This window comes from Pelophylax lessonae (genome assembly GCF_965119305.1).
Source record: "Pelophylax lessonae genome assembly, chromosome: 10".
In the NCBI taxonomy this organism is placed as follows: Eukaryota; Metazoa; Chordata; class Amphibia; order Anura; family Ranidae; genus Pelophylax; species Pelophylax lessonae.
In genome coordinates, this window is record NC_138777.1 from 217,538,681 (window position 1) to 217,564,677 (window position 25,997).

Sequence of the window (25,997 nt, forward strand, 5' to 3'; positions counted from 1 at the left end):
AGCATGTGAATAGAAATAATTTGTGCATAAAAAAGTCCATATAACAATAAGTAAAGTCCAAACAAATGTGATAAAGGTGTATTAGTAAAAAGAATATACAGCGTATATCCTCCACCGCAGTGTTAGTGCAGGTTGTGGATTGATGTATATAGGATGTACAAAATGAACCCTTAACAAGAGAATTGGGGAGCATGTAACAAATATCCTTAAGGGGGGGGGGTATAGGTACCACAGTGTGTCTGATCACTATAGAGCCCCATCCACATTACAATTTTGGGGTGTGGAGAGGGTGCTCCCATCTTGGAGGGGTTCAAATAGGGTTAGGGACCTCTCTAAAAAAAAAGAAACAAAATGGATTCATATTTTGCATACTAGGTGTCCTGAAGGGCTGAATTTAGAGCTAGACATCAACTGCTTCATTTTTGACTATTAGGGATGAGTTAAAGTGATTGTAAAGGTTTTTTTTTTTTAAATATCATGTTATACACTGCCTGGCCTAAAAAAAAGTCGCCACTAATAAAAAAAAAAAAAAAAAAAGGTCACACACGTTGGACCGCCTTTAGCTTTAAATACGGTACGAATTGGCTGTGGCATTGTTTCGATAAGCTTCTGCAATGTCACAAGATTTATTTCCGTCCAGTGTTGCATTCATTTTTCACCAAGGTTTTGTATTGATGATGGGAGAGTCGGAGCACTGAGCAAAGCCTTCTCCGACACATCCCAAAGATTCTCAATTGGGGTGAAGTTCTGGACTCTGTGGTGGCCAATCCATGTGTGACAATGATGTCTCATGCTCCCTGAACCACTCTTTCACTATTTGAGCCCGATGAATTCTGGCCTTGTCATCTTGGAATATGCCCATGCCACCAGGGAAGAAAAAATCCATTGATGGCATAACCTGGTCATTCAGTATATTCAGGCAGTCAGCTGACCTCATTCTTTGGGCGGGGTCATCCCCACCCACTGCCTGAAAAAGCCATTCGGCGTCTACTCAGCCACTAGGATAGCTTTTACAAGAGAGGGAATCTCCGGCTGAAAACAAAGATATCTGGATGATGCCTGTAGCTGCAGGTACCATCCAGATATCTCCACTTCAAGTCCAGTACCTCATATGTTGTTCTAAGGGCAGGAAGTGGTTAATGCAAGGATTTCTTCTCACTTCCTGTTTTGGCTACAGGACAGGAAGTGAAGGTGAAAATCCCAAGTGGGACAAAGATGGCAAAAAAAAAAAAAAAAGGGACTGGGGTTATAACCCTCCCTTACTCTATCCAAAATAATTTAGAAGATATTTTCACAGACCTAGTAGCCAGTTACATCACTGGTGCATGCGCTCTGAAGGAACGCCTGCCTGTGCCTTTCTTTAGAGCAGTGTGCTATGACTGGTGGCTCCCACGCATGTGTGAAAGGGATGTCAACACGGCTCTGGCCAGTCACAGAGCCGCGATCCCGGAAGGAAGACCGGGTGTAGATGGACCCTGCCTCTCGCATCACTGGAATTCTTTGTTTTCAGGTAAGTTTATTATAATGTGCTAGTATGCAATGCATACTAGCACATTATGCCTTTACCTTGCAGGGAAGTAAAAAAAAAAAAAAAAATGCAGCTGTTTACAACTGCTAAGTTTTTTTTTTTTTTTTTTACACATTAGATTATTTTTCATTACATTTCGAAGCAAACAGTATGTCATATTTTATTGCCACCTTGTTTGATAACCTAATGTACAGGGGTTGTAAATCTGTAGAATAAAAAAGTTCTTCAGAACTGTGGACTTTATTCTAAGCAAGTCTCTCACTTTTATTCAGAATCGTGCAGCTCTAATATATAAATATACACACACACACACATACACCGTATATACTCTAGTATAAGCCGACCCGAATATAAGCCGAGGCGCCTTATTTTACCACAAAAAACTGGGAAAACTTATTGACTCGAGTATAAACCTAGGGTGGGAAATGCAGCAGCTACTGGACCCAACTGGACCACCATGAGACCCAAAACAGGGGCTGTGGACATGGTACAGGAGATGCAGGGCTGTGGGCATGGTACAGGAGATGGTTCAGGCATGGCACAGATGGTACAGGAGATGCAGGGCTGTGGGCATGGTACAGGAGATGGTACAGGCATGGCACAAGAGATGGTTCAGGCATGGCACAGATATGGCACAGGAGATGCAGTGCGGTGGGCATGGTACAGGAAAATCTCCTGTACCATGCCCGCAGCACTGCATCTCACGAGGAGATGCAGGGGCTGCGATGAGTCTCACTTACCTTTCTGCCTTAAATTTAAAAATGGCGCCGCCCAGTGCCAACACGTCACCGCGCATGCGCCGTCTGCCCGGGAATAGCCGAACGTGTACATGTACAGGAGATGGTACAGGCATGGCACAGGATAATGCAGTGCTGCAGGCATAGTACAGGAAAATCTCCTGCACCATGCCCGCAGCACTGCATCTCCTGAGGAAATGTAGGGTCTGCGGAGGAGTCTCACTTACCTTTCTGCCTTACATTTAAAAATGGCCCCGCCCAGTGCCAACACGTCACCGCACATGCGCCGTCTGCCCGGGAATAGCTGAACGTGTACGTGTACAGGAGATGGTACAGGCACAGTACAGGAGATGTTACAGGCATGGCACAGAATGATGCAGTGCTGCGGACATAGTACAGCAAAATCTCCTGTACCATGCCAGCAGCACTGCATCTCCTGCATCTGAGGAGATGCAGGGGCTGCGGAGGAGTCTCACTTTCCTTTCTGCCTTACATATAAAAATGGCGCCGCCCCGCGACAACACTTCACCGCGTATGCGCCGTCTGCCCGGGAATAGCTGAACGTGTATGGGCTTTCCCGAGCGGTGGTGGCGCACGTGCACTGCCAGGGGAAAAGGTAAGCGAGACCGTGACTCGAGTATAAGCTGAGGGGGGCTTTTTCAGCATTAAAAAACATGCTGAAAAAGTCAGCTTATACTGGAGTATATATATATATATATATATATATACATATATATATATATATACACATATAGACACATACACACACATTTTTTTCCCCACCCTCACTGACCACATCCTGACACCTTTGCAGCAACTAATCACTTCTAACAGTTCTCTATTGTTGTAGTTAGAGGCTGGATGGATCTGCAGCAGCTCTGCCTGAGCCTCCATACTGACCGGAAGTGTTGTGACACGGCTACCCACCCCATGCAATCACTATGCGGAAGCAAACACTTTATAGTCACCTCTGCAGCACTAAATGCAGTCTTTTAGAAGCATCAGAAGCCCAGGAGCTGATTGTTTCTGACCTGCAGCAGTTTCAGCAAGAACCAACTCAGGGACCGTGACTTAGCTGCCAATTCTTGGTGCCATTTTAAAACAACGCTGGGACAAACAGTCGCTCTCCCAGCACCATTTTTTAAAATAGTATCTGTTTCTGTATCCGAGTCAAGAAGTTAAAATAATGACTAAAATGCACTATAGCTACCTTGTAACCTCTTCCAGACCGCCCCATGCATATATACTGCGGCAGGGCGGCCCTCCTGGGTAAAATTTATGTAGTTGTACATGATTTCTAGTTTCAGGTCTGGGGCGCATACACAGCGGGAGCCAATCAGCGGGTCTGGTGGACACAATGTTCGCTGGCACCCCGCGATCGTTCCCGATAGAGGCACAACAGCGGTCTGCCTATGTAAACAAGGCAGATTACCGTTCAGTGAGAGGGGAAGATGGAGATCTTGTGTTTCTACTAAGCAGGAACACGGATCTCTGTCTTCCCCCAGTCAAAGCACCTCCCCCATACTTACCAAGCACCCCCAGGAAATACATTTAGGGCCAGTTCATACCATGGAAATGCAGTCCGGATGTGTTCCAGATGCTTTTCTGCATGCGTGTTTTTGACACGTTCCAGTGCATTTTTGATGCAGTCCAGTGCATTTTCCCCCTCTTTTTTTTCTTAACCTTAAATAAGGACATGTGTGTTCCAGTGCAATTTTGGTGCGTGCTGGTGCATTCCAGTGCATTTTTGATGCATGTTACAGCGTTCCAGTACAGTAAAAACGCAGCATGTTTTACTTTTTCTGGAACTGCAAGCACTGGTGTGAACTGTGCCACTGAAAACCATATAACCTACTTTCCATGCGTTTTTGATGCAGAAAAAAAAAAAAAAAAAAAAAACACTGGATTGCATGTGGTGTGAACTGGCCCTTAACCCTTTAATCCCCCCTGATGTTAGCCCCTTCCCAGCCAGTGTCATTAGTACAGTGACAGTGCATATTTTTAGCACTGATCACTATATTAGTGTCAGATTTGTCTTCCGCAATGTTGCAGTCCTGAATAAAAAAAAACGCTGATCGCCGCCATTACTAGTAAAAAAAAATAGAAATCCATAAATCTATTCCACAGTTTGTAGACGCTATAACTTTTGCGCAAACCAATCAATATACACTTATTGGGATAAGTGTATCCCGACAATCACATGCACAGGACACTCCCCAGATCCTTATGACCCCCATCACAGGTGGTCTAATAGCAGTGGTAATAATCCATAAGCCTCCAGGGAAAGCCTCTCAATATGGAGGCTTATGGATTATTACCTCTGCTATTAGACCGCCTGTGATGGGGGGTCATAACCATCTGGGGAGTGTCCTGTGCATGTGATTGTCGGTGATCTCTTGACTTGCAACATCTTGGGAGGAGATCGATTCATTTATTTGGTATTGTGTTGTGGGACTGTTGAGCACTTTATCACCTTTTTTAATATATTTTTCACTGTGAGTGCAGTCAATTTTACATATATTTGGTTTGTTAAGTATTAGCATGCTTTATGATGTGCTGCCACAATATTATAACTATTTAAATTTAATTATTGGGACATTTGGGTAAAATCCTCTGCGCAAGTGTAGGGGTGTTTAGTACCTCATTTAAATGCAACGCAAATGCTGCAAAAGCGCAGGAAAAACAAAACATAGGCGTTTTACAGGCAGTTTTGATGTGAACCAGTGTGAAAGTAGCCTAAAGGAGAATGTACAGCAATGTGTGTGGGTGGAGGTTTTATTTTAGGGAGTCAAGGGCATGTTAATCTAAAGTGTGCAGTAGTTAAAAAAAAAACAAAACAAAAAAAAAAAAAAACACTCCCTTTTCAAACCCATCAATTGGATTGCGCTGTATGCTACACAAGGTAAAAAGGGAATCAACATTTGGAATACACTCAGGCTTGCGCCATAAAGCAGTGTAAACAGAATTAGAGGTATGCAGGCCATAAACCAAAGCAACCAGAAATGCAGCCCATGGTCATCTTTGGCATTTTTGATTGGCTTATACTGTTTAGTGCAATATGACATTGGTCTAAGAAGCACAGTAAAGAATGACCAATATGTGTGAGTATTCTCTGTAACACTGCCACCTGCTGGATGGTACAAGGTACTGCATGCTAATGCAAAACACCATCCATCTAAAAAAAAAAATAAAAAATAAAAAAATAATAATAAATAAAATATATGTAAACAAAACACTTTGCGCCGGTTCACATTACCGCGATGCTACTTGCAGGGGCGACCTCCGAGATCGCGGTGCGAGCAGCGTGCCGCAACCTCGGAGCGGCCGCCACGGACTTCATAACATTGAAGTCTATGGCGGTCGCCTCCTGGTTGCCCCAAAGAAGCTCCGGACCCTTTTTCTAGGTCGGAGTGACTTGTGTCGCTCCTATTAGAACGGGTCCGCAGCTTCCCTATGGGAGGCGACCTGCGGCGACCTGTGAGGCGACCAGGTCGCCTCACAGGTCGCCCCAGTGTGAACGGGGGCTTAGTATAACATACATTCTCTGACATTTTTTTTTATACTGTAAAATAGGAGGGGAGGGGGGAATTTACTTAAACTGGAGCCCAAAGAATCTGGTGCAGCTCTGCATAGTAACCAATCAGCTTTTATTCAATGAAGCTTTGACAATAACACCAGTAGCTGATTGGTTACTATGCACAGCACAAGTTTTAGTAAATCATTCCTGAGTTGTCTTTTTATATACATTTATTGTAATATGAAATCGTCATTTTATATGTAACAGACAATGCAACATATTTCAAATCTTTTTAATGTAACAGATACGTGTAGCCAAAAAATATGTAAACTTTGCTTTGTAGAACCAACTCCGTTTTAAATTATAGACAAAAATATGTCACAGAAGTTCCTTAATTAGTGTACTGCAAAGTAGGTAAGGGCCTAGAACAAGGGTGAGCAAACATCGGCACTCCATCTGTTGCAGAACTACAAGTCCCATGATGTGTTGCAAGATTCTGACAGCCAGAAGCATACAGAGGCAGAAGCATGATGGGACTTGTAGCTCCACAACAGCTGGAGGGCTGTAGTTTGCCCAACCATGGCCTAGAATATTCACAGCAGCTGATAGGGTGTACCTGGAGGTCTACTAATTTGAGCAATTGGGCATTTGGCGCAGTGATCAATGCTCATTACTGCCCTGTGGTCTTTGTTCACTCACCCGGGGGCTAGTAAGTCCACTGGGGAGGAAAATGACAGAGTCTGCACATATCCCCCCCCCCCAGGCATGTATATGTACCTAGCCACAATGCCTCCCCTGGCCTGTCTAAGCTCCTTTATAGACTGGTATCAAAGTATAGAGAGGGAAGTGAGCATTTTGGCACCCCAACATGACAGCATTCAGGCCTGGTGATTAGTCAATTAGGTGGGAGCACAGTCACATGGGGGAGATCTCCTGGAAAGCCAGCTATATTAGCAAGGGCATGAGCAGTGCTGGAAGGGGAGGTAGTGTAGCCGGGTAAGTATATAGCGGTAGGGGTGGGGGAGTGTATGCTACGTGCACACACTCACATTACCATAAATGAGCAAAAAGACCCTGGGGTTGATTTACTAAAACTGGAGCACTCAGAATCTGGTGCAGCTGTGTATAGTGACCAATCAGCTTTTAACTTCAGCTTGTTCAATTAAGCTTTGACAATAAAAAATGGAAGCTGATTGGTTTCTATGCAGAGCTAAACCAGATTTTGCACTCTCCAGGTTTAGTAAAGCCCCGTACACACGTACCGATTGTCGGCCGTAAATATTCGGCCGCCGAACGATCGGCCGATTGTCGGCTTGTTAGTATGATGCTTCCGACAGCCGACAGCGCATTTTCGGCCGAACAGAATCTGTCCTGCAGGCATTAAAATTTTTGTACGCCGACAACAGAATGGCCGATTGTTCGCCAGTCAGTACAGATTTCGGCTGACAGACAGCAGATTAGCAAGACTGGGCATGCTCAGAAAAGAAAAAACACAGGGAAAGTTAACCATCACATGACATCACTTCTGCAGTCGGCTGTTGTTGGCCGACAAAATTCGTGTGCAGTCTTTTGCACTTTTCAGCCGACAGGACAGCACCGGACAAAAGACGGCCGATCGTTCGGCCGACAATCGGTACGTGTGTACGGGGCTTAAACCCCCCCAATTGTCTCTTTAAAGTGGAACTATAGTTGCCTCAGATTCAGCGATGTGACGTCCACAAACTCCCACGCTGGCACCGATATCTTCCGATTTGCTCCTTCTGGCTTCAGGATCTTTAGCCAGCTTTGGCTTGCCAGGATGACGTAACTCCATGCATGCACAGCTCAATGTACAGTGTAAAACAATTTGCAAGAAGGAAGGTAAAAATCCTTTATTGCAGAAGAGAAATATTATGTCTTCTGCAATAAAAATAAAAAACCCTTCCTGCTTGCAAATTTTGAATTTTCAAGTTCAGCTTTAAATTAGAATAAAGGGGAAAAAAGTGTTGGCAAAAATGAATCTGCTGTTATAAAAAAACAAATAAACCCCTGACTAGTTGTTGGGTACATTCCCATTTGTCTTTCCTCCAGAATGCCCTTGATGTAAAAAAAAAAAAAAAGTATAACATTCTAAGAATCCAACATTATTAATAGCCCCTCTTTGCTTATTGTACTACACGCCAAGTCACCAGCGCTTTGCATTTGAGGTCAGCCATGTCTGGGGATTGCTCATGATTTCAGGAAAATTCATCCAGGAATCGGACATGAAATTCTTTGACTTTCTGTAACAGCAGCTTCAGCTTCTCCAGAGGAGGAAGAATGGTCATCCTAGAAATACAGAAATCCTGGTTAAAAAGGGACCAGAATCAAGACATGTACAGGTCCTGGAGAGAAGAGGGGGAGGAGAAATAGGGACTACATTTAACACTAGTCATAGGCAGATAAATTATTTTGACAGCTGAACTTTAAAGCTGGCCATGGATGACTCGTTTGTTTTCTTTTTTCAATCAGCCCAAAACTTGGTACCTGCCCCCCCCTCAAAAAAAAAAATGACATGCCAAATGTGGCATGTCAGGGGGTTAGGACTACTTAAGGCGGAAGTTCCACCCCCTTTCCAAAGAAATGGGGGTGGGTTGTAATGAGAGGGTGGGCAGGGGTAGTGGTCTGAGGGTACTGTCACCACATCAACACTGCCATAAAGAACTCCAACTGGCTGCATACTTGTTACAAGTCAGCAACTTCACAAAAGTGGTTCTAAAGACAGAAGGTTTTTTTTTTACCTATATGTATTCCATGCATGAAGGTAAAAAAACCTGTGCACAGCTCCCTCCCCAGCCCTCCTATACTTACCTGAGCCAGAGCCCGATCTAGTGATGTGCATGAGAGCATCGGCTCTCCCGTGTCTCTCTTCCCTCACTGGCTCCTGCTGCTGTCAATCACAGCCAGTGAGCTATTGAGGAGAGATAAGGTGGGGGGGGGGGGGGGGGCAAGCTCCATGTACGAATGGACAATGCCCATTCACAGGCGTGCGGCTTGGAAGAGAGTCTTGAGTGCCCCCATAGGTAGAGGCAGGGGGGAGGAGCCAGGACTGCTGGCGGGGGACCCAAAAAGGAGACGATCGATACTGCTCTGTGCAAAACCATTACACAGAGCAGGTATAACATCTTTTTTTTTTTAATTAATTAATTCCAACCTTTAGAATCCCCTTAACAGGCAGTGAACTAGGTTTGTAGTGATAATCTATGAATTTCTCTTCAACTAAGTTTCCTTAAAGCGTAACTCCACTTTTGTTGAGAAAAAAAAAAAAACGTTTACACTCGGGGTGATCTCTGTACATTACAAGGATTGTAACAAACTTTGTGGCAGATTCCTACCTTTTGTTATTCTGAAAAAATCACTGTTTGTTCCTCTGTGCTGAGTGGGTCAAATGGGGGTGGTTTCATAATTATCTATCAGCTGTGGCAGCTTCAGAGCTTTAATGAGGAAATCTGCAGGGCCTGCATCCCTTTAGACGTGTTCCTATTGCAAGTAAATGCAGAAAAAGGGGGTTCCCCTATGGTGGGACTTTTCAGGCACTCTAGTGAAAATACAATGGTATAGTATAATACAAAATTAAATTTTATTGAAAAGATAAGTTCATACATATAAAAGCATGGCAAGCAGTTATGAAAATACAAAAGTTGCAGACAACATGAGTACTGTAGAAGCAGGGACCCAACGCGTTTCGAAGTGTAATACTTCTTCCTCAGGGGTACTCTTTAGCTTACAGTGTCTCTATCAACTGCATTTGTATGACAAATATCTTGCTTGAACAAAGATCACTGATCTTTGTGAGCTGTGGTCATGAATCTTTGAAGCTGCTTATCTCAGTCCAAGGGCTCCCTTCTTTGGACTTCAGCTACCCAATGGGCTTTGCTGGTAGTCTTCCCCCACTTTGGCTGAATCATTGGGCTATTACAACTATTTATACCATCATTTGAACCTATCACATGGACCTCCACAGTTCGGTTGCTTTTATTATTGTGCAAGCAAGATATTTGTCATACAAATGCAGTTGATAGAGACACTGTAAGCTAAAGAGTACCCCTGAGGAAGAAGTATTACACTTCGAAATGCGTTGGGTCCCTGCTTCTACAGTACTCACGTTGTCTGCAACTTTTGTATTTTCATAACTGCTTGCCATGCTTTTATATGTATGAACTTATCTTTTCAATAAAATTAATTTTGTATTCTACTATACTATTGTATTTTCACTAGAGTGCCTGAAAAGTCCCACCATAGGGGAACCCCCTTTTTCTGCATTTGCATACCTTTGGGATGTGGCACCATCATCAGGGTCGCCATTGAGAGCAATCTCTTATATCCTATTGGAAGTAGCTCACCAAAAATTACATTTTTGTTGCAGGGGATGCCAGAAATCTGGCTTGTATCTTAGGCAGACTTCTGGGAAAATTGGTGAGCCAATCACACAAGCAGGAAATGATGTTTCTGGGGGTGTGGTCAGTATACATTCTGTGTACAGAACACCTCCAGGCGGCCATACTGCATTGCATTTTCAGAAAATGACAACAGCTGCAGATTGAAAGGTATTAAAAATGACCTTTCCTTTTCAATTACAATATGATTTGTTTCGCAATAGTATACGCTATATTGATTTTTTCTTTATTTGCTATTTTTTTCCCTACGAAAGTGGAGTTACCCTTTAAACAGAATGGGATATTAATACGAAAGAGATACAAAGGATTGATTTATGCAAACTAAGGCAAAGACAAAGGCAACGTCTGCCCAAAGCAACCAAACACCGGTGCTTCCTTTATCTGGGTCATGTGATGTGAGATTGACATGTTCCAGTGGGGGAGTGTCCTAGATTTCCTACTGACAATCACTGTTACCTGAAATGATAGGTCCCCTCTCTCTGGCCGAAACCACTTCCTGGTACAACACAAATCCCCATCTCCTCCAGTAACTGCATACAGTAGAACATGTCCGGCTCCATCTGCAGCTCCTGTGGGAATAAGAAATACTTTTAATACATTTTTAGGCTTTTCCTTGGTCACATTAAAGCTGAATTCCAGATATTCCTTTTTTTTTTTTGGATAGTAACACTGGTCCAGCTTTGACCAATGTAAGTATGCATTTTCCATACCTGGCTGATCCTTGTGGAAGTGGAGAATTACTTGGGGGGGGGGGGGGGGGGATTTACTAGGACTGGAGCACTCAGACGCTGGTGTAGCTGCGCATGGTAGCCAATCAGCTTCTAGCATCAGCTTGTTCAATGAAACTTTCACAATAAAACCGGGAAGCTAATAATTGGTATCTCTGCAGAGCTGCACTAGATTTTGCATCTAGTTTTTGCAGATCTAGTTTTAGTAAATCTCCCCCCCCCCCTCCCTTTAGTAGCCAAAGCTACTACAGTGTGATCCTTGCTGTCTTCCAATTCTCCAGTCAAGTGGTCGCCCTGCTGTATAGCATAACAAAGGGTCACTTGCTTAGCACAGGTGCCATTCTCAGAACGCCTTGCATTTTACTCCATGCATGCAAAGAGTTCTTTGATTGGATAAGGTGAAGAGATAGGCCAGTGATTTTTTTTCTTCTTCTTCCCGTTCTCATCTATAACTCTCTTTTTATTACCTCCTTTCTTTTTTTTTCACTCTCATCTTACTTTATACTCCTTAAAAATTGGTATGTCCAGACTTTGGTTAGATGCCCCGTATTAGGCTTCTCCTCATGTACGAGTACCAAGGCTTTTTTCAGCGGGAATGTGGGGGAACACAGTTCCGGCACCTCCAGCACTGAATGTATGTAATGGGTACTGGGGTATGCTGGCAGGAATCTATTTTTGTGCGGGGGATCTATTGTTTTGCTGGAAAGGTCTATTGTTGCTGTGGAGGGCAATTGTTGAGGGATGGGGCTATCGTTGCTAGCTTCTGGATAGTCTATTGATACTGGGAAATCTGTTGTTGCTGCTGGGGGTCTATTGTTGCAGGGGGTGGTATTTTGTAACGGGCGGTCCATTGTTGCTGGAGGGGCGGGGGGGTGTATAATGTTGTGTTAGGGATCTATTGTTGCTAGGGGGAATCTAATGTTGCTGAGGTAGGTCTAGTTTTGCTGAGGGTATCTATTGTTGATGGGGTGGGGTTTATTGTTGATGGGGTTTATTGTTGATGGGGTGGGGGTATCTATTATTGCTGGGGGATCTATTATTGCTGGTGGGATCTATTATTGCTGGGATCTATTGTTGCTTGGTGGGTCTAGTGTTGCTGGGGAAATCTGTTGCCGCTGGGGAAATCTGTTGCCGCTGGGGAAATCTGTTGCCGCTGGGGAAATCTGTTGCCGCTGGGGGAAGTCTACTGCTGCTGGGAGGGGGGGGGGTCAATTGTTGCTGGGGTGGGATCAATTTTCACTGCTTTTCTTGTTATTAAAAAATTCCATACAATCTATTTAGCAACACAAAATAATACTTGGTTCTGTATTCTCTAAAAAGGGCCAGAACTGGGTGGTGGGAAGGGGGCAGAGGCAAGTAGTGGCTTGCTCAGAAGGGGGGGGGGGGGGGGGAGTTCCTGAACCTATTCTCTGAGAAAAGAAAAGCCCTGACGAGTACCACTACGTAAACGTCTGAGGGACCCTCCTCTAAACCTAGGCTGGTGCCTACATGGTCCGCTTATAAGGGTCTCCAAACCTTAGTATCCTTGTTACATCTTTAATGTTACCTCCCTGTCTACATATAGTCTCACCTTTATACTGTTGCTTTATGAGAGCTCACTTCTGTTGACAGGATGTACCTGTACACAGACTGAACATGCAATACCGTACCAAGAATGTATTTTTTGCAAAGTTATCTTTTTATTGCATCTGCTGCATTCCACTACATGAAAAAAAAAACAAAACAAAGGGATGGGCCAGTGAAATCAATATTTCTCTCTTGTGCAAGCAGAGAATGTCTTGTATTCTTTGAGATGCCCTCTAAATGGCACCTGTGCAAAACCGAGGACATAACCCCCCCCCCCCCCCCCATGCATCAGGGCAAACACTTAGCATGGGACCTGGAAGGCGGCGGTCACTGTGGTAGTGGGGGCTTACTGTAGCGAATAATCAGTGATTCTGGCCATATGTAACAGTGCGGAACTGACCTTCGCCTTCTCTACGGCTCGAGGTGGGATGAAGATCCGGGGAAAGGCATACATGGCACCCTGAAGGGGGTTACATTGAATGCCTGGAACCTGATTAAATAATTCCTCCGTCACTCTGGCCTTCTGAGCGAGATTCCCAAGGACAGCTGCTTTCTCCTGAGGGAACAATATACAGAAATTTCTAGAGCACATAGGGCCATTATCAGTAAAAAAGACACCACTAAAATAAAAAAAAAAACTCCACTGTAAATAAAACAAATTTATCAGATTCTAAAAGCTAAGCTGGATAAGTTCCCACTTACAGCAATTCTTACAAAGGAAAAACATCCACACCAGGAACAAAGGACAATGGTGTGATATTGCCCATGCTGAACATACCCGGATAAACTGCTCGTAGGACTCTTCATTGGGCTGTGGCGGATTCACGACGACGTCCATCGCTGCCTGGCCCGACACTGGCGGGCAAAGGCGGACAGACAGCATCTTCACTAGCTGGGCCTGTATATCAGGGTGCAGATTCAGTACCTCCATGTAACCTGCTCTGTAACCGCATCTAGGAGATGTAAAAATCATGTACTATAAAACATACACAACCACCTATATTATTGCACAACTACAAGAACAATAGAAAATGTCAGCCAAAAAACTCTGTTTCAATATTTGGATACAAAGAAGGCGAGTTAAAGTTTTCTTGCTGTCCATGCCATCAATAAGATTTCCCTTTTATATGTAAAAAAAGATGGGCTAGTCTTGTGGTATAAAAGCAGCAACTAGAGTTCCCTGAACCTTGGGAAAAAATAAATGTAAAATGTGTACTAGTGCGTTAATATAATAAACATGGCTTAAATTGCTAGTGAGAAGATAAGTGGACAAACAAAATCTTACCATGAATATGCTCTAAAAAGTAAATGCAAAAATCGGTGAAAAAAAAATAACATACAACCATAAAAAAATAGTGCTCAAAGTCCAATAGTGAATAAAGATATGATTACAGTGGAAAAGTTCATATTGAATCCTTTTGCAGGGTTGCATGCATGACGAATTCCAGTGTTGCATGCAACCCAACAGTGATCACACGGATGGATGGCTGCTTACCAGACTCAATTGAAATCAGTGCAGATAGGTATCTTGCGATGGGATGAACTGAGCCTCAATGGATATAACAGACGCTTCCAGCAGCCCCAAAACAATGATAGATAGATACAACTTTATTGTCATTGCATAGTACAGGTACACAGCAACGAGATGCAGTTTGGCATCTACCAGAAGTGCAAAATGTAGCAATCGTGCAAAAGTGCAGATAAATATCTAGCATATTTACAGTGCAGATAACCATCTAGCATAATTAAAAAATATATATACACAAATTAATGTGAAATATTGGGCAAAATGTACAGTATTGATAAAGATACATACAGATATAAATAGTGCAGATGTACTGAGGAGTGAAAAGATATACTATGTAGTATGTACATGTATAGTACAGAGGTTACATACAGTCTTTTGTTTGTGTTTGTTTTGTAATGATTAGCGGTGTAATGTTGAGTTCAGTAATATGATGGTGGATGGAAAAAAACTGTCCCTGAACCTGCTGGTTCTAGTGCGCAAGTTTCTGTATCTCCTTCCTGATGGAAGGAGGTTAAACAGTTTATGACTGGGATGCGAAGAATCCTTGATGATGTGAGCTCTGCGCAAACATCTGCTGTGGTGAAGGTGCTCAATTGTAGGTAATTGGGTGCCAGTGATGCGTTGAGCGGTTTTTACCACCCTTTGCAGTGCTTTATGTTCACTCACAGTGGAGCCTCCGTACCATACAGTGATGGAGTTGGTCAGGATGCTCTCAATGATGCAGCGGTAGAAGCTCGTTAAAATCCCCAGGGACAAATGAGATTTCTTGAGACTTCTCAAGAAATACAGACGTTGTTGTGCTTTTTTTACCAGAGCTGACGTGTTCTGCTGCCAGGACAGATCCTCAGAGATGTGAACTCCCAGGAACTTAAAACTGGAGACTCGCTCTACCTCGGTTCCATAGATGTTGACTGGTAGATGTCTCCTGCTGTTGGATTTCCGGAAGTCCACAATGAGCTCTTTGGTCTTTGTGGCGTTGAGAGTCAGGTTATTGGTGGCACACCATACTGCCAGATTACAGATCTCTTCCCTGTAGGCCGATTCCTCATTGTTTTCAATCTGGCCGACCACGGTGGTGTCATCCGCATACTTGATAAAGATGTTGGATTTATACAGAGGAGCACAATCGTGGGTGAACAGGGAGTAGAGCAGTGGGCTCAGAACACAGCCCTGCTGTATGCCAGTGTTCAGAATGAGGGTTGAGGATACCTGGTTTCCCAACCTGACAGATTGGGGTCTGTTGGTGAGAAAGTCCAGAATCCATCTGCAAATGGAGGTGCAGATACCCAGTTCCCTGAGCTTAGTGATCAGTACAGTGGGGAGGACTGTATTGAAAGCAGAGCTAAAATCAATGAACAGCATTCTAATGTATGTATTGCTCTTATCCAGGTGGGTGAGAGCAGAATGAAGAGCTGTGGAAACTGCATCCTCAGTTGACCTATTCGGGCGATAGGCATACTGGTGTGGGTCCAGTGTAGGTGGTAGGCCCGCAGTAAGGTGATTCAGGACCAGTTTCTCAAAGCATTTCATAACAATAGGGGTGAGTGCAACTGGGCGAAAGTCATTCAAGTATTCAGCAGCTGAGTGCTTAGGCACTGGTATGATAGTAGTGGTCTTCAGGCATGTTGGTACTGTGGCTTGAGCCAGTGACAGATTGAAAATGTCAGAAAAAACATGTGCCAGTTGTCCAGCGCATGCTCTGAGAACACGTCCCGGTATGCCATCTGGGCCAGCTGCCTTACGTGCATCCACTCTGCTAAACACTGAATAGACGTCCGTTATAGAGAATGAAAGTGAGCTGTAAATAATAGCAGAGACCATGGTTGGTGTAATATGTCCTGTGCATTGGTCAAAACGAGCAAAAAAGTGATTAAGTTCGTTCGGTTGAAAGGCACTGCTGGTTGGTTGAGCTGTAGGTTTGTAGTCTGTGATTGACTGGATGCCTTTGCACATGCGTCTGGGGTCAGAGTTGTGGAAGTGCTCTTCTATGTGTAATTTGAATATGAGCTTTGCTTTCCTAATGCCCCTTTTCAGGTTGGACCTGGCTCTGTTATAGTCCTCTACACTGCCAGATTTAAAGGCAGCATCTCTTGCTTTCAACAGGAGACGGACTTCAGAGTTCATCCACGGCTTCTGATTAGGAAAACATTTCACGTGTTTGACGGTAGTGACATTGTCAATGCACATGTTAATATAGTCCAAAACAGATGATGTGTAAGTGTCCATGTCTGTATGAGAGTCCAGTGTAGCCTGTGAGGCAAACATGTTCCAGTCAGTATCCTGAAACTGCTGTTGTAAAGAAGAAATGGCCCCCTCTGGCCATACCTTTACTGTCCGCAGAGCTGGTTTCACATGTTTGATCAATGGTGTGTATTTGGGTAGCATGAACAAGGAGAGGTGATCAGACTGACCCAAGTGGGGGAGGGGAATGGCTGTGTATGCCCCAGGTATGTTTGTATACACCTGGTCCAGTGTTTTATCCCCTCTGGTAGAGCAGGAGACATTGCGGTGAAATTTTGGTAAAACAGATTTCAGATTGGAGTGATTGAAATCTCCAGCAATAATGATAGCTCCTTCAGGATGTGCAGACTGCTGTTTGCTGATAGCTGCATGCAGTTCCTCCATAGCTAGTTTAGCATTAGCATCCGGTGGAATGTACACTGCAGTCACAACAATGGCTGAGAATTATCTCGGTAAATAAAAGCGTCTGCACTTAATCATCAAATACTCTAAATGAACGGAGCAATGACTTTCAGTAACAGTAGAGTCCGTGCACCATAAGTTGTTGACATACATGCACAGACCTCCACCTCTGCACTTACCAGAGTCCTCTGCCGTCCTGTCCGCCCGATAAACACTGCGACCCCTGAGCTCAATGGCGCTGCTGGGAATGTTGTTGTTGAGCCATGTTTCCGTAAAAATCATGATATTACATTCCTTAATTCGTTTGTGTGATGATATCCGGAGCAGCAACTCATCCATTTTGTTAGCAAGAGACCGTACATTGGCAAGGAAGACGCTTGGAATCGATGGTTGATGCGGGTTTAGCCTTAGCCCTGATGCTGCCTCGCTTCCCCCTCCTTTGTTTCCGGTCTCGCCGCCGGCACTGTGAACTCGCTGTCCCCCTCCTTTGTTTTCGGTCTCGCCGCTGGCGCTGTGAACTAGCTGTCGGCCGAGCTGGATCAGCAGTCCGCGGTGTTCGGTCGATTTCCCGAGGGAGATCAAAGTCCATTGAAAGTCCGTATCTGTAAGTATTGCCGATATCTAGTAATGCTTGTCGGCTGTATGAGATGTATGCAAGCCCGTTCTGCGTGAATAAACTTGCTGTTGATGGAAAAACTGGAGAGACGCTGGGCCTCGCGTTGTGCACGCGCCGCCATTAGCCATTGAAGCCACTTCCAGCCAAAGACCTCCAAATTCCCACACCCGAGAGCCACTTCCAGGGACAGACTTGGTTGAGTACTCAGAGGACACTGAACCTCTCACAGACAGAGCCGGACTTCCAATGTATGGCATGTGAACAAACGAAGTAGCCAATAGTGCATTATCCTTAATTTATTAAATAAATGAAAGAATTGCACTTACATATTTAGAAGAAAAGTTCCAGCTTAAAAAACGTAAGGTAGGACAGGAGAGCCCGGCCGCCTGCAGTGCGGACCGAGCGCGGTGATGGTGTAGCTGCTCCACCCAACGCGTTTCCCCTCAGAAGGTGTCAACTGGGATTGGAGCAACTCCAATTCCAGTTGACGCCTTCTGAGGGGAAACGTGTTGGGTGGAGCAGCTGCACCGTCACCGTTCTTTAAGCGGGCACCTTACGTTTTTTAAGCTGGAACTTTTCTTCTAAACTTCCCATTTGGTCATCAGGACAATAAAAAATAGGGAAGATCCACACTAGGCCAGACTAAAAAAAAAAAAAAAAAAAAAAAAAAAAAAAAAACTTGGCAGAGATTCTTTCCCCACTCCATCCAAAACCTAAAAAAAACAAAAACAAACCACTCAGCTTTCACACCTAAGTGGAATGTGACTGGATAAGTAGCAGAAGATCCTTAACCACTTTCCAACCAGGTCGGCTCTATTACATGAAACTATGTACCTGTACATCGCTTCCTGTAATAGATAGTGGGGGCGCACGCCGAATTGCCAGAAAGGGAGCCAATCAGAGGGTCCAGCAGACGCGATGTCTGGCGGCCACCTGCGATCGCTGGCCATGGAGACAGAAGGGCGGTCTGCTGATGTAAACAAGGCAGACCGCTGTTCTGTCAGGGATGAAGACAGGGATCCTATGTTCCTCTTATTTAGGAACACAGATCTCTATGTTCATCCAGTGAGTCCATCCCCCATACAGTCCCTAGGAGCACACTTAACCCTTTGAACGCCCCTGGTGTTACCCCCTTCCCTGCCAGTGTCATTAGTACAGTAACAGTGCATATTTTTAGCACTGATTACTGTAGTAATGCAACTGATTCCCTCAAAAGTGTCAGTTATGTGTCTGGTCTGTCCGCCGCAATGTCGCAGTCCCGCTAAAAAGCCATTACTAGTAAAAAAATATATAAATAAATAAAAAGGACATAAATCGATTCCCTAGTTTGTAGACGATAACTTTTGCGTAAACCAATCAATATACACTTATCTGGATTTTTTTTTACCAAAAATATGTGGCAGAATACAAATTTGCCTAAATTGACGAATATTTTTTTTGTATTGGGAATGTTTTATTGCAGAAAAATTTTTTTTTTTTTCTTTTTTTCAGAATTGTCGCTCTTAGTTTATAGCACAAAAAATAAAAATTGCAGAGGTGATCAAATACCACCAAAATAAAGGTCTATTTGTGGAAAACAAAATGTCAATTATTTTTGGGTCCCGCGTCGCATGACCGCACAATTGTCAGTAACGCAGTGCCGTATCGCAAAAAATGGCCTGGTCATTAAGGGGGTAAACCTTCCGGTCCAGAAGTGGTAATTAGTGGTTCAACACATTGGTCTATAATCTCATTCACCACTATGGGGCACTAGTCAATTGCAAGTATACCCTGGAACTTGATTGACTGAAATATACACTCACCGGCCACTTTATTAGGTACACCTGTTCAACTGCTTGGTAACACAAATTGCTAATCAGCCAATCACATGGCAGTAACTCAATGCATTTAGGCATCTAGACATGGTGAAGACAACTTGCTGAAGCTCAAACTGAGCATCAGAATGAGGAAGAAAGGGGAATTAAGTGATTTGAACATGGCATGGTTGTTGGTGCCAGATGGGCTGGTCTGAGTATTTCAAAAACTGCTGATCTACTGGGATTTTCATGCACAACCATCTCTCGTGTTTACAGAGAATGGTGGGAAAAAGAGAAAATATCCAGTGAGCGGCAGTTGTGTGGACCAAGCCTTATGCAAATGTTAAAATGCCTGGATAGGTGGATTGAAATCTGGAGGAGTGAGCGTTCCTATGTAGGCTGCATTTGCATGTAGACCGCCCTCAGCAATGCCCACATGTGATGCTGAGCCTCCAAGATTGAAAGAACTGAAATCCACTGAGGAAGAAAGGGCTAGATGTGTAAGGTTGTCCTCCAGCCAGGAAATTAGACGGACTCTATCTGACTTGCCGCAGCCTCCAATGCACACTATGATGACATGCTGTAAAGAGTAAGGATCAATAATGCTTTCTACACTGACCTCTAGTGGTGGATGAGTAAATACAGGGGGCAGGGCTGGAAGGGATAGGAACAGGAGTATTACTCTATATGTAAATGAATGGCAGACTATTATAATCGTTTAATGGCGCAGATTGTGGACACTTACTCTCCCATATAACCCTTGGAAGTGGAGTGGAATGAGGCAAGCTCCACATTATTGCTGTACTCTGGTCCCATCTCAAACAGAACTTTCTTGAAGGAATGGAACTGGCAGCGGTCCGAGTAGACATTGTCCTGGTAGACCTGCACAATACAGACAACACATGAGAAATACTTCAAGGCAGCATTCAGTAAACACCATTTAACCCTTTCAGGACTGCCGTAATAGCATTTTTTCTGCGACAGGGCAGCACCTGTGCACCTAATCATGTATATATTACACACATGATACAGATCTCCTGGGTAGGGTGCGTGCATGCTCACACACAGCGGGAGCCCAGTGGTGGGTACTGCGGACTTGATGTCCACCAGCATTATCAGCACCTTTGTCTCTATTGGCAAAATATGGAAAAAACAATTAGGACCTTGACCCATCACGGCAGGCTCCGTCCATGACCATCAAGGACCGGGTGCCCCTGTTATATGGGGTCCACTCCCTTGGACCTGTAGAACACCCTGCTGGAATCGCCTTGGGTAAGTATTTTAACCAGGATTCCATTTCCCAGGGTCCAGCGCCCAAAGGGCCACATTACAGGCTGAACCTCGGGTCTTCGGCTGCAGAGGCTCGGGTACCATCCTTTTAGCGCTTAGCCATTTGAATGGATCCGATTAGATCGCCCCTTTTTCTGGGACAACACAAAACTTTGGAGAGCTTTAACAGCCATGACCACCACCTTCAAGACACTGGCGAAATAAACTGATGTTCTTCCTGTATGGGAGGGCTTATATACGAGGAACTTCCTGTCTATTGGTTGCCAGTGTTCATTCACCTATAGGTGGCGTATAACCCAAATAGTTATTATTACCAGCTCTCTGTCCCGTGATATACGATAAAGAAAACACCATTTTCGCCCAATATGTTTCGGCCGCCAAAATTTCGGTGCATCTAATTTTTTGCACCAAAATGCAGCTTGCAAGAATTTTGAGAATCGCAACAGACTCATAACTGATTAGTGTGAAGAGTTCCATAGGATTTAATGGTCATGTGTTTTTCTTCAATAAAAACAGAAAGAACAACTGATCAGTGTGAAAGCAGCCTAAAAGAGAAGACATGTGAATATCCTGTGTTACCTCATCTGCCAATAGGAAAAGGCCTTCTTCCCAGGCAAAGTGAATGACTTCCTCTATACAGCGTTTGCTCTGGACCTGCCCTGGAAATAAAAGGGAAAATACTGAAATTACAGGTGCTAAGCTGGTTCTGGTCCAACAATAAACATATGTTATTTATTATATTATTCTAGTATTTTATTTAAGGGTTTACAATAATAATGTACAAAAAACAAACAAAATAAAAAATTTAGCCGCTCAACTACACCTTAGTAAGCAAAGATTAGTTCAACCAAAAAAAAAAAAACACAACCATACAATCTCATATAACACAAAAATAGCTGTGCTAGGTTAAAAGCTATTCATATTTAAAAAAATGAGCTGCCAGCACATACATGTAGGAATAATGGCATAAAAAATACAAATGTCACAAAGTGCAGCACTAATACACATGTCAGTCCATTAAATATCAATGAGTATTCAAAGCAGTTACTGATAAGTGATGTAAGAGGGAAAAGGAATGTCCAGAAGGAGCCGTCACCAACACTCATTCACACTGCCTCTTACCCCTTAATGTGGACCCCCAACAAAGAAGGTCAATCGAGCACTGTTATAATATTCCTGGAGTGTATCCCGCTGGATCAGATAACCAACTTCTCCCAAATGGAATAATGAACAGTTGCCCACATCTTCCCCAGTCTCATTCAATGTAAAGGTAAAAAAATGCCCCTGACAATGTCATCACTGACGAAACACGTAGGGAGGAGTGGCGACACATGACGTCACTGTGCACCCTGACATGGTGGCCATGTTTCTGGTTGGAAACACTCGGTTTCCATGCTTGATGTGTGAATTTGTATCTATACAAGGGAGTGCAATATTCTTATCAATAAATCATTTTATTCAAACATACTACACTATGATATGCCCCCTTTTGTACCTTTACATCGAATGAGACTGGGGAAGACGTTGTGGGCAGCCGTTCTTTATTCCATTTGGGAAAAGTTGGTTATGTGATCCAGCGGTATCACTCCAGGAATTTTATGACAGTGCTCAATTGAGGACCTTTGTTGGGGGTCCACATTAAGGGGTAAGAGGCAGTGTGAATGGGTGTCGGTGACGGCTCCTTCTGGACACTCCTTTTCCCGCTTACATCACTTTTCATTAACAGCTTTGAAGACTCATTGATATTTAATACAATCCCATATACATAATCCTATACCTGCAGTTGATCCAGAGGAAGGTGAAAAACCCCAGCAAAGCATGATCTAATTTGCTGCAGCAGGGGAAAAAATTCCTTCCTGATCCCCAAAAGGCAGTCGGATATTCCCTGGATCAACTTTACCTATAAATATTAGTAACCAGTTATATTATGTATACCTAGGAAAGAATCCAGGCCTTTTCTAAAGCAATCTAGTGAGCTGGCCAGAACCACCTCTGGAGGGAGTCTATTCCACATTTTCACAGCTCTTACAGTGAAGAAACCTTTCCGTATTTGGAGACGAAATCTTTTTTTCTCCAGATGTAAAGAGTGCCCCCTTGTCCTCTGTGATGACCTTAAGGTGAATAACTCAAACACCAAGTTCACTATATGGACCCCTTATTTATTTATACATATTGGTCATATCTCCCCTTAATCTCCTCTTCTCAAGAGAGAATAAATTCAGTTCCTCTAATCTTTCCTCATAGCTGAGCTCCTCCATGCCTCTTATCAGTTTGGTTGCCCTTCTCTGCACTTTCTCCAGTTCCCCGATATCCTTTTTGAGAACTGGAGCCCAAAAACTGATCTGGAACTGATCTGGATCTCATCTGGAACTGCATATTCCAGATGAGGTTTGTACAGGGGCAACATTATATCTCTCTCTGTGTCAATACCCTTATCACCTTATGTGACATGGTGAGTGATGTTGAGTTTAAGTATATAAACACATATATACAGTATACATATATATATAAAAAAAAAAAAAAAAAAGGACTTTGCTTGCTTTGGAAACAGCAGCTTGGCATTGCATGCGATTATTAAGCTTATGATCTACAAGAACACCCAGATCCTTCTCCACCATTGATTCTCCAGTTCTACTCCCCTTAGTATGTATGATGCATGCATATTCTTAGCCCCCATGTGCATAACTTGATATTTATTTACAATAAACCTCAATTAACACATAGTTGCCCAATTAAACATTGCATTGAGGTCGGCTTGTAAGTTGGAGACATCCTGTAAGGATATTATTCCACTGCATAGCTTAGTGTCATCTGCAACTTAAGTAAGGATAATGGGTGTAGTCGCACTGCTATAGTGTGACAACCATAAAATACACAAAAACATCATATCTTATAGCTACAAATACAAGTACACAAAACAGTCCTTGCATATATACAATCCACACCTAAACCTAATGCTAATGAGAGAGGTAGTGCAGCCGGCTTGCTTGGAGAGGAGTGGGGGCTCCCAGTAGCATGAAAAAGACAAACAGAAAAGCAGCACAGAAGGGTCAATTATGTAGAAATTTTGAAAAATGTTAATAACAAAAACAAGATTAAAAAATCACTCAAAAACATCAGAGGAGTATCAGCAAAACAGAAGAGTTTGGGGGAAAACTGGTGTCCCAGTATGGAATTCTCTGCCCTGGCCAGCAGAGTCCAAGCCTTTCAAACAGTCTCTGCTGAGAGAGAGCAGCGTGAGTGTATGCAAATCCCCTCCTAAGTCCTCTTGAGGGAGAGGCGCCCCCCGAAATGTTGGCACTGTGGCGCAGAAACACTCCTCTTCCTCAGTCTGGCTAATGCTATCAGGCCAGGGTGGAGGATTGTATACTGGAACACCCGATTCCCCCAAACTCTGCTGTTATCTCTGATGTTTGTGAGTGCATTGGTAATACACTTTTTATCTTTAAAATTTTCACCAAACTACCACCTTATTTGCCCTTCTGCGTGGCTTCTTTTCCGTTATCAATGATGTTTATTAAGGTTTTCAAAAGACAAGAGAGAGTACAAATAACATTGCACAGTAGCAAAGGACAGGTGCATTCCACTGATCCTCTCCCATATAGAATACATCAACAGTACAACAAAATGGTGAACAGGAGGCTGCTACTGGTAAACTTCTTAACTGCGCTGCTTCTTTTCCATCTGTCTTTTACAACAGTGGTCCTCAACTCCGGTCCTCAGGGCACACTAACAGGCCAGATTTTAAGTATTGCCTTAAGAAGATGCAGACAAGAATACTGCAAACACTGAGCAGCAAATTATATCACCTGGGATGTATTTCAGTTATCTTGCAAACCTGGGCTGTTAGTGGGCCCTGAGGACCAGGGTTGAGGACCACTGTTTTACAATATTAAGGTGTCTCTTCCAATACATTTTTTGGCCTTGGTTCTGAGGTCATTGAAGAAGTAAAGAGTTGCGATCATATCTATGACCAGACGGAAAAAAAAAGTCACAAGTAATCTGGCACTTCTGTAAGAAAGGGATTCCTACTGCTCAACAGAAGCGCAAAAGGGCACAAATCCTCTAAGTAAAACTTACCAGTCTCCCCTTTTTCGGCTTCAAAGCCTAACTTTGGGCACTCCTCTGCAGTACAGCTCTTTCACCACATGGTGTCCTCAGTCTTCTGGGTTAAATGATGCCCAATGTTGAGGATAAACTATGAATGAAAGGGCATCATGGCCCTTCCCCTGGGGGGGGGGGGAGTTACTATAGCCCCTTTAATTCACAATGTATTAGTAGTGCTGACGTCATCACATTGGCATCCCTCACTGCATCAGCATGGGATCCCCTGGTCTGCAGAGGAAGCAAAGGGGAAGAAGACCCAATGCTTCACCTAACTAGCCTGAAAACATCTAAAAATGCAAGATAAAAAAAAGCAACACATACAGTAGGGGGAGCTCTAGCAGGGCAGAGCCTAGGGTTAAGCTTTAACTTTTATTCTCCAAAGAAATCTTAGATTGTAAGCTCTAATGAACAGGGCCCTCTGATTCCTACTGTAATAAAGTGTATTGTATTTGTACTGTCTACCCTCAAGTTGTAAAGCGCTGCGTAAACTGTCCGCGCTATATAAATCCTATATAATAATATAGAAACCATTTTATTTTATTCTTCATAGAAATCATAATTTATAGCCTTGTTGAACATGGCTGGTCGCTAAGCTTACCTGTCGGGTTTCCCGGATTAATGATGCACAGCACTTTGGGGTTGCAGTACGCCCTAGCCTGATACAAAGCTCTCCTTAATTCATTGACATCCAAAGCCCAGCAGTTGTCCTCATCCAGGTAGTAATTCACCTGAACTGCATCAAACTCGGATATGGCCGCCGAGTAGAGCGGATACTGCGGGATGGGAATCATGACTCCGGTGCGGGACTTCCCCTCCCCCGACACAAGGATCTTCAAGATGCTCTGAAGGTAGAAAAACAAAGCCATCCTAAACAAAAACTTTCAATCAAGGCACACTCCTGATAGGCATGAATATTTTCCATTTAAAACAGATCGCCTGAGTCAAAGTGATTTACAGATTTAAACAGAGCTCCCTGAACTATCAGTTCACTGAATGATTTACTTGGTATCTGAAATTGCCCTTTAATAGGAACTATGTTGGTTTTAGATCAGTTTTTTTTTTAACTTCTTAAACAAAAAAAAAAAAAAAAACATTTACTACTGGCGGGAGCTGGCCCTTTAAGGTAATGCTGGAGGTGTCACATGGCCTTCCTAATCATGTGATCAGCTGTCAATGATCACATGATCAGGAGCCTGTCCTACAAGCTCATTGAGTGACCGGGAGCTGATGACAACGTGGTCACAATGCTGGGAGTGGGCAATTCAACGTATTCTCAACACAAAACATATGCCGGCCATGTACATACAGGGCATCCGGAAAGTATTCACAGCACTTGACTTTTTTCACATTTTGTTATGTTACAGCTTTATTCCAAAATGGATTACATTCATTATTTTTCTCAACATTCTACAAACAATACCCCATAATGACAAGGTTAAAGAAGTTTGTTTGAAATCTTTAAAAATTTAATAAAAATAAAAAAGGAAAAAATCCCATGTACATAAGTATTCACAGCCTTTGCCATG

The 25,997-nt window shown here is 43.5% G+C and overlaps 1 protein-coding gene across 1 annotated transcript in view; it reads right to left on the reverse strand.

The window, feature by feature from the left end:
* Nucleotides 1–7,872: 7,872 nt before the first annotated feature.
* Nucleotides 7,873–25,997, reverse strand: part of GPT2 (glutamic--pyruvic transaminase 2) — a gene marked incomplete at its 5' end in the record, with an annotated part of 62,635 nt that continues 44,510 nt past the window's right edge. Inside the window, 7 exons of the mRNA XM_082269948.1 lie at nt 7,873–8,089; nt 10,654–10,766; nt 12,892–13,047; nt 13,270–13,444; nt 19,820–19,956; nt 20,944–21,023; nt 25,070–25,313. Coding sequence (XP_082126074.1) covers nt 7,999–8,089; nt 10,654–10,766; nt 12,892–13,047; nt 13,270–13,444; nt 19,820–19,956; nt 20,944–21,023; nt 25,070–25,313 — 996 coding nt within the window. The 3' untranslated portion in view covers nt 7,873–7,998. The remainder of the gene's footprint in view (nt 8,090–10,653; nt 10,767–12,891; nt 13,048–13,269; nt 13,445–19,819; nt 19,957–20,943; nt 21,024–25,069; nt 25,314–25,997) is intronic.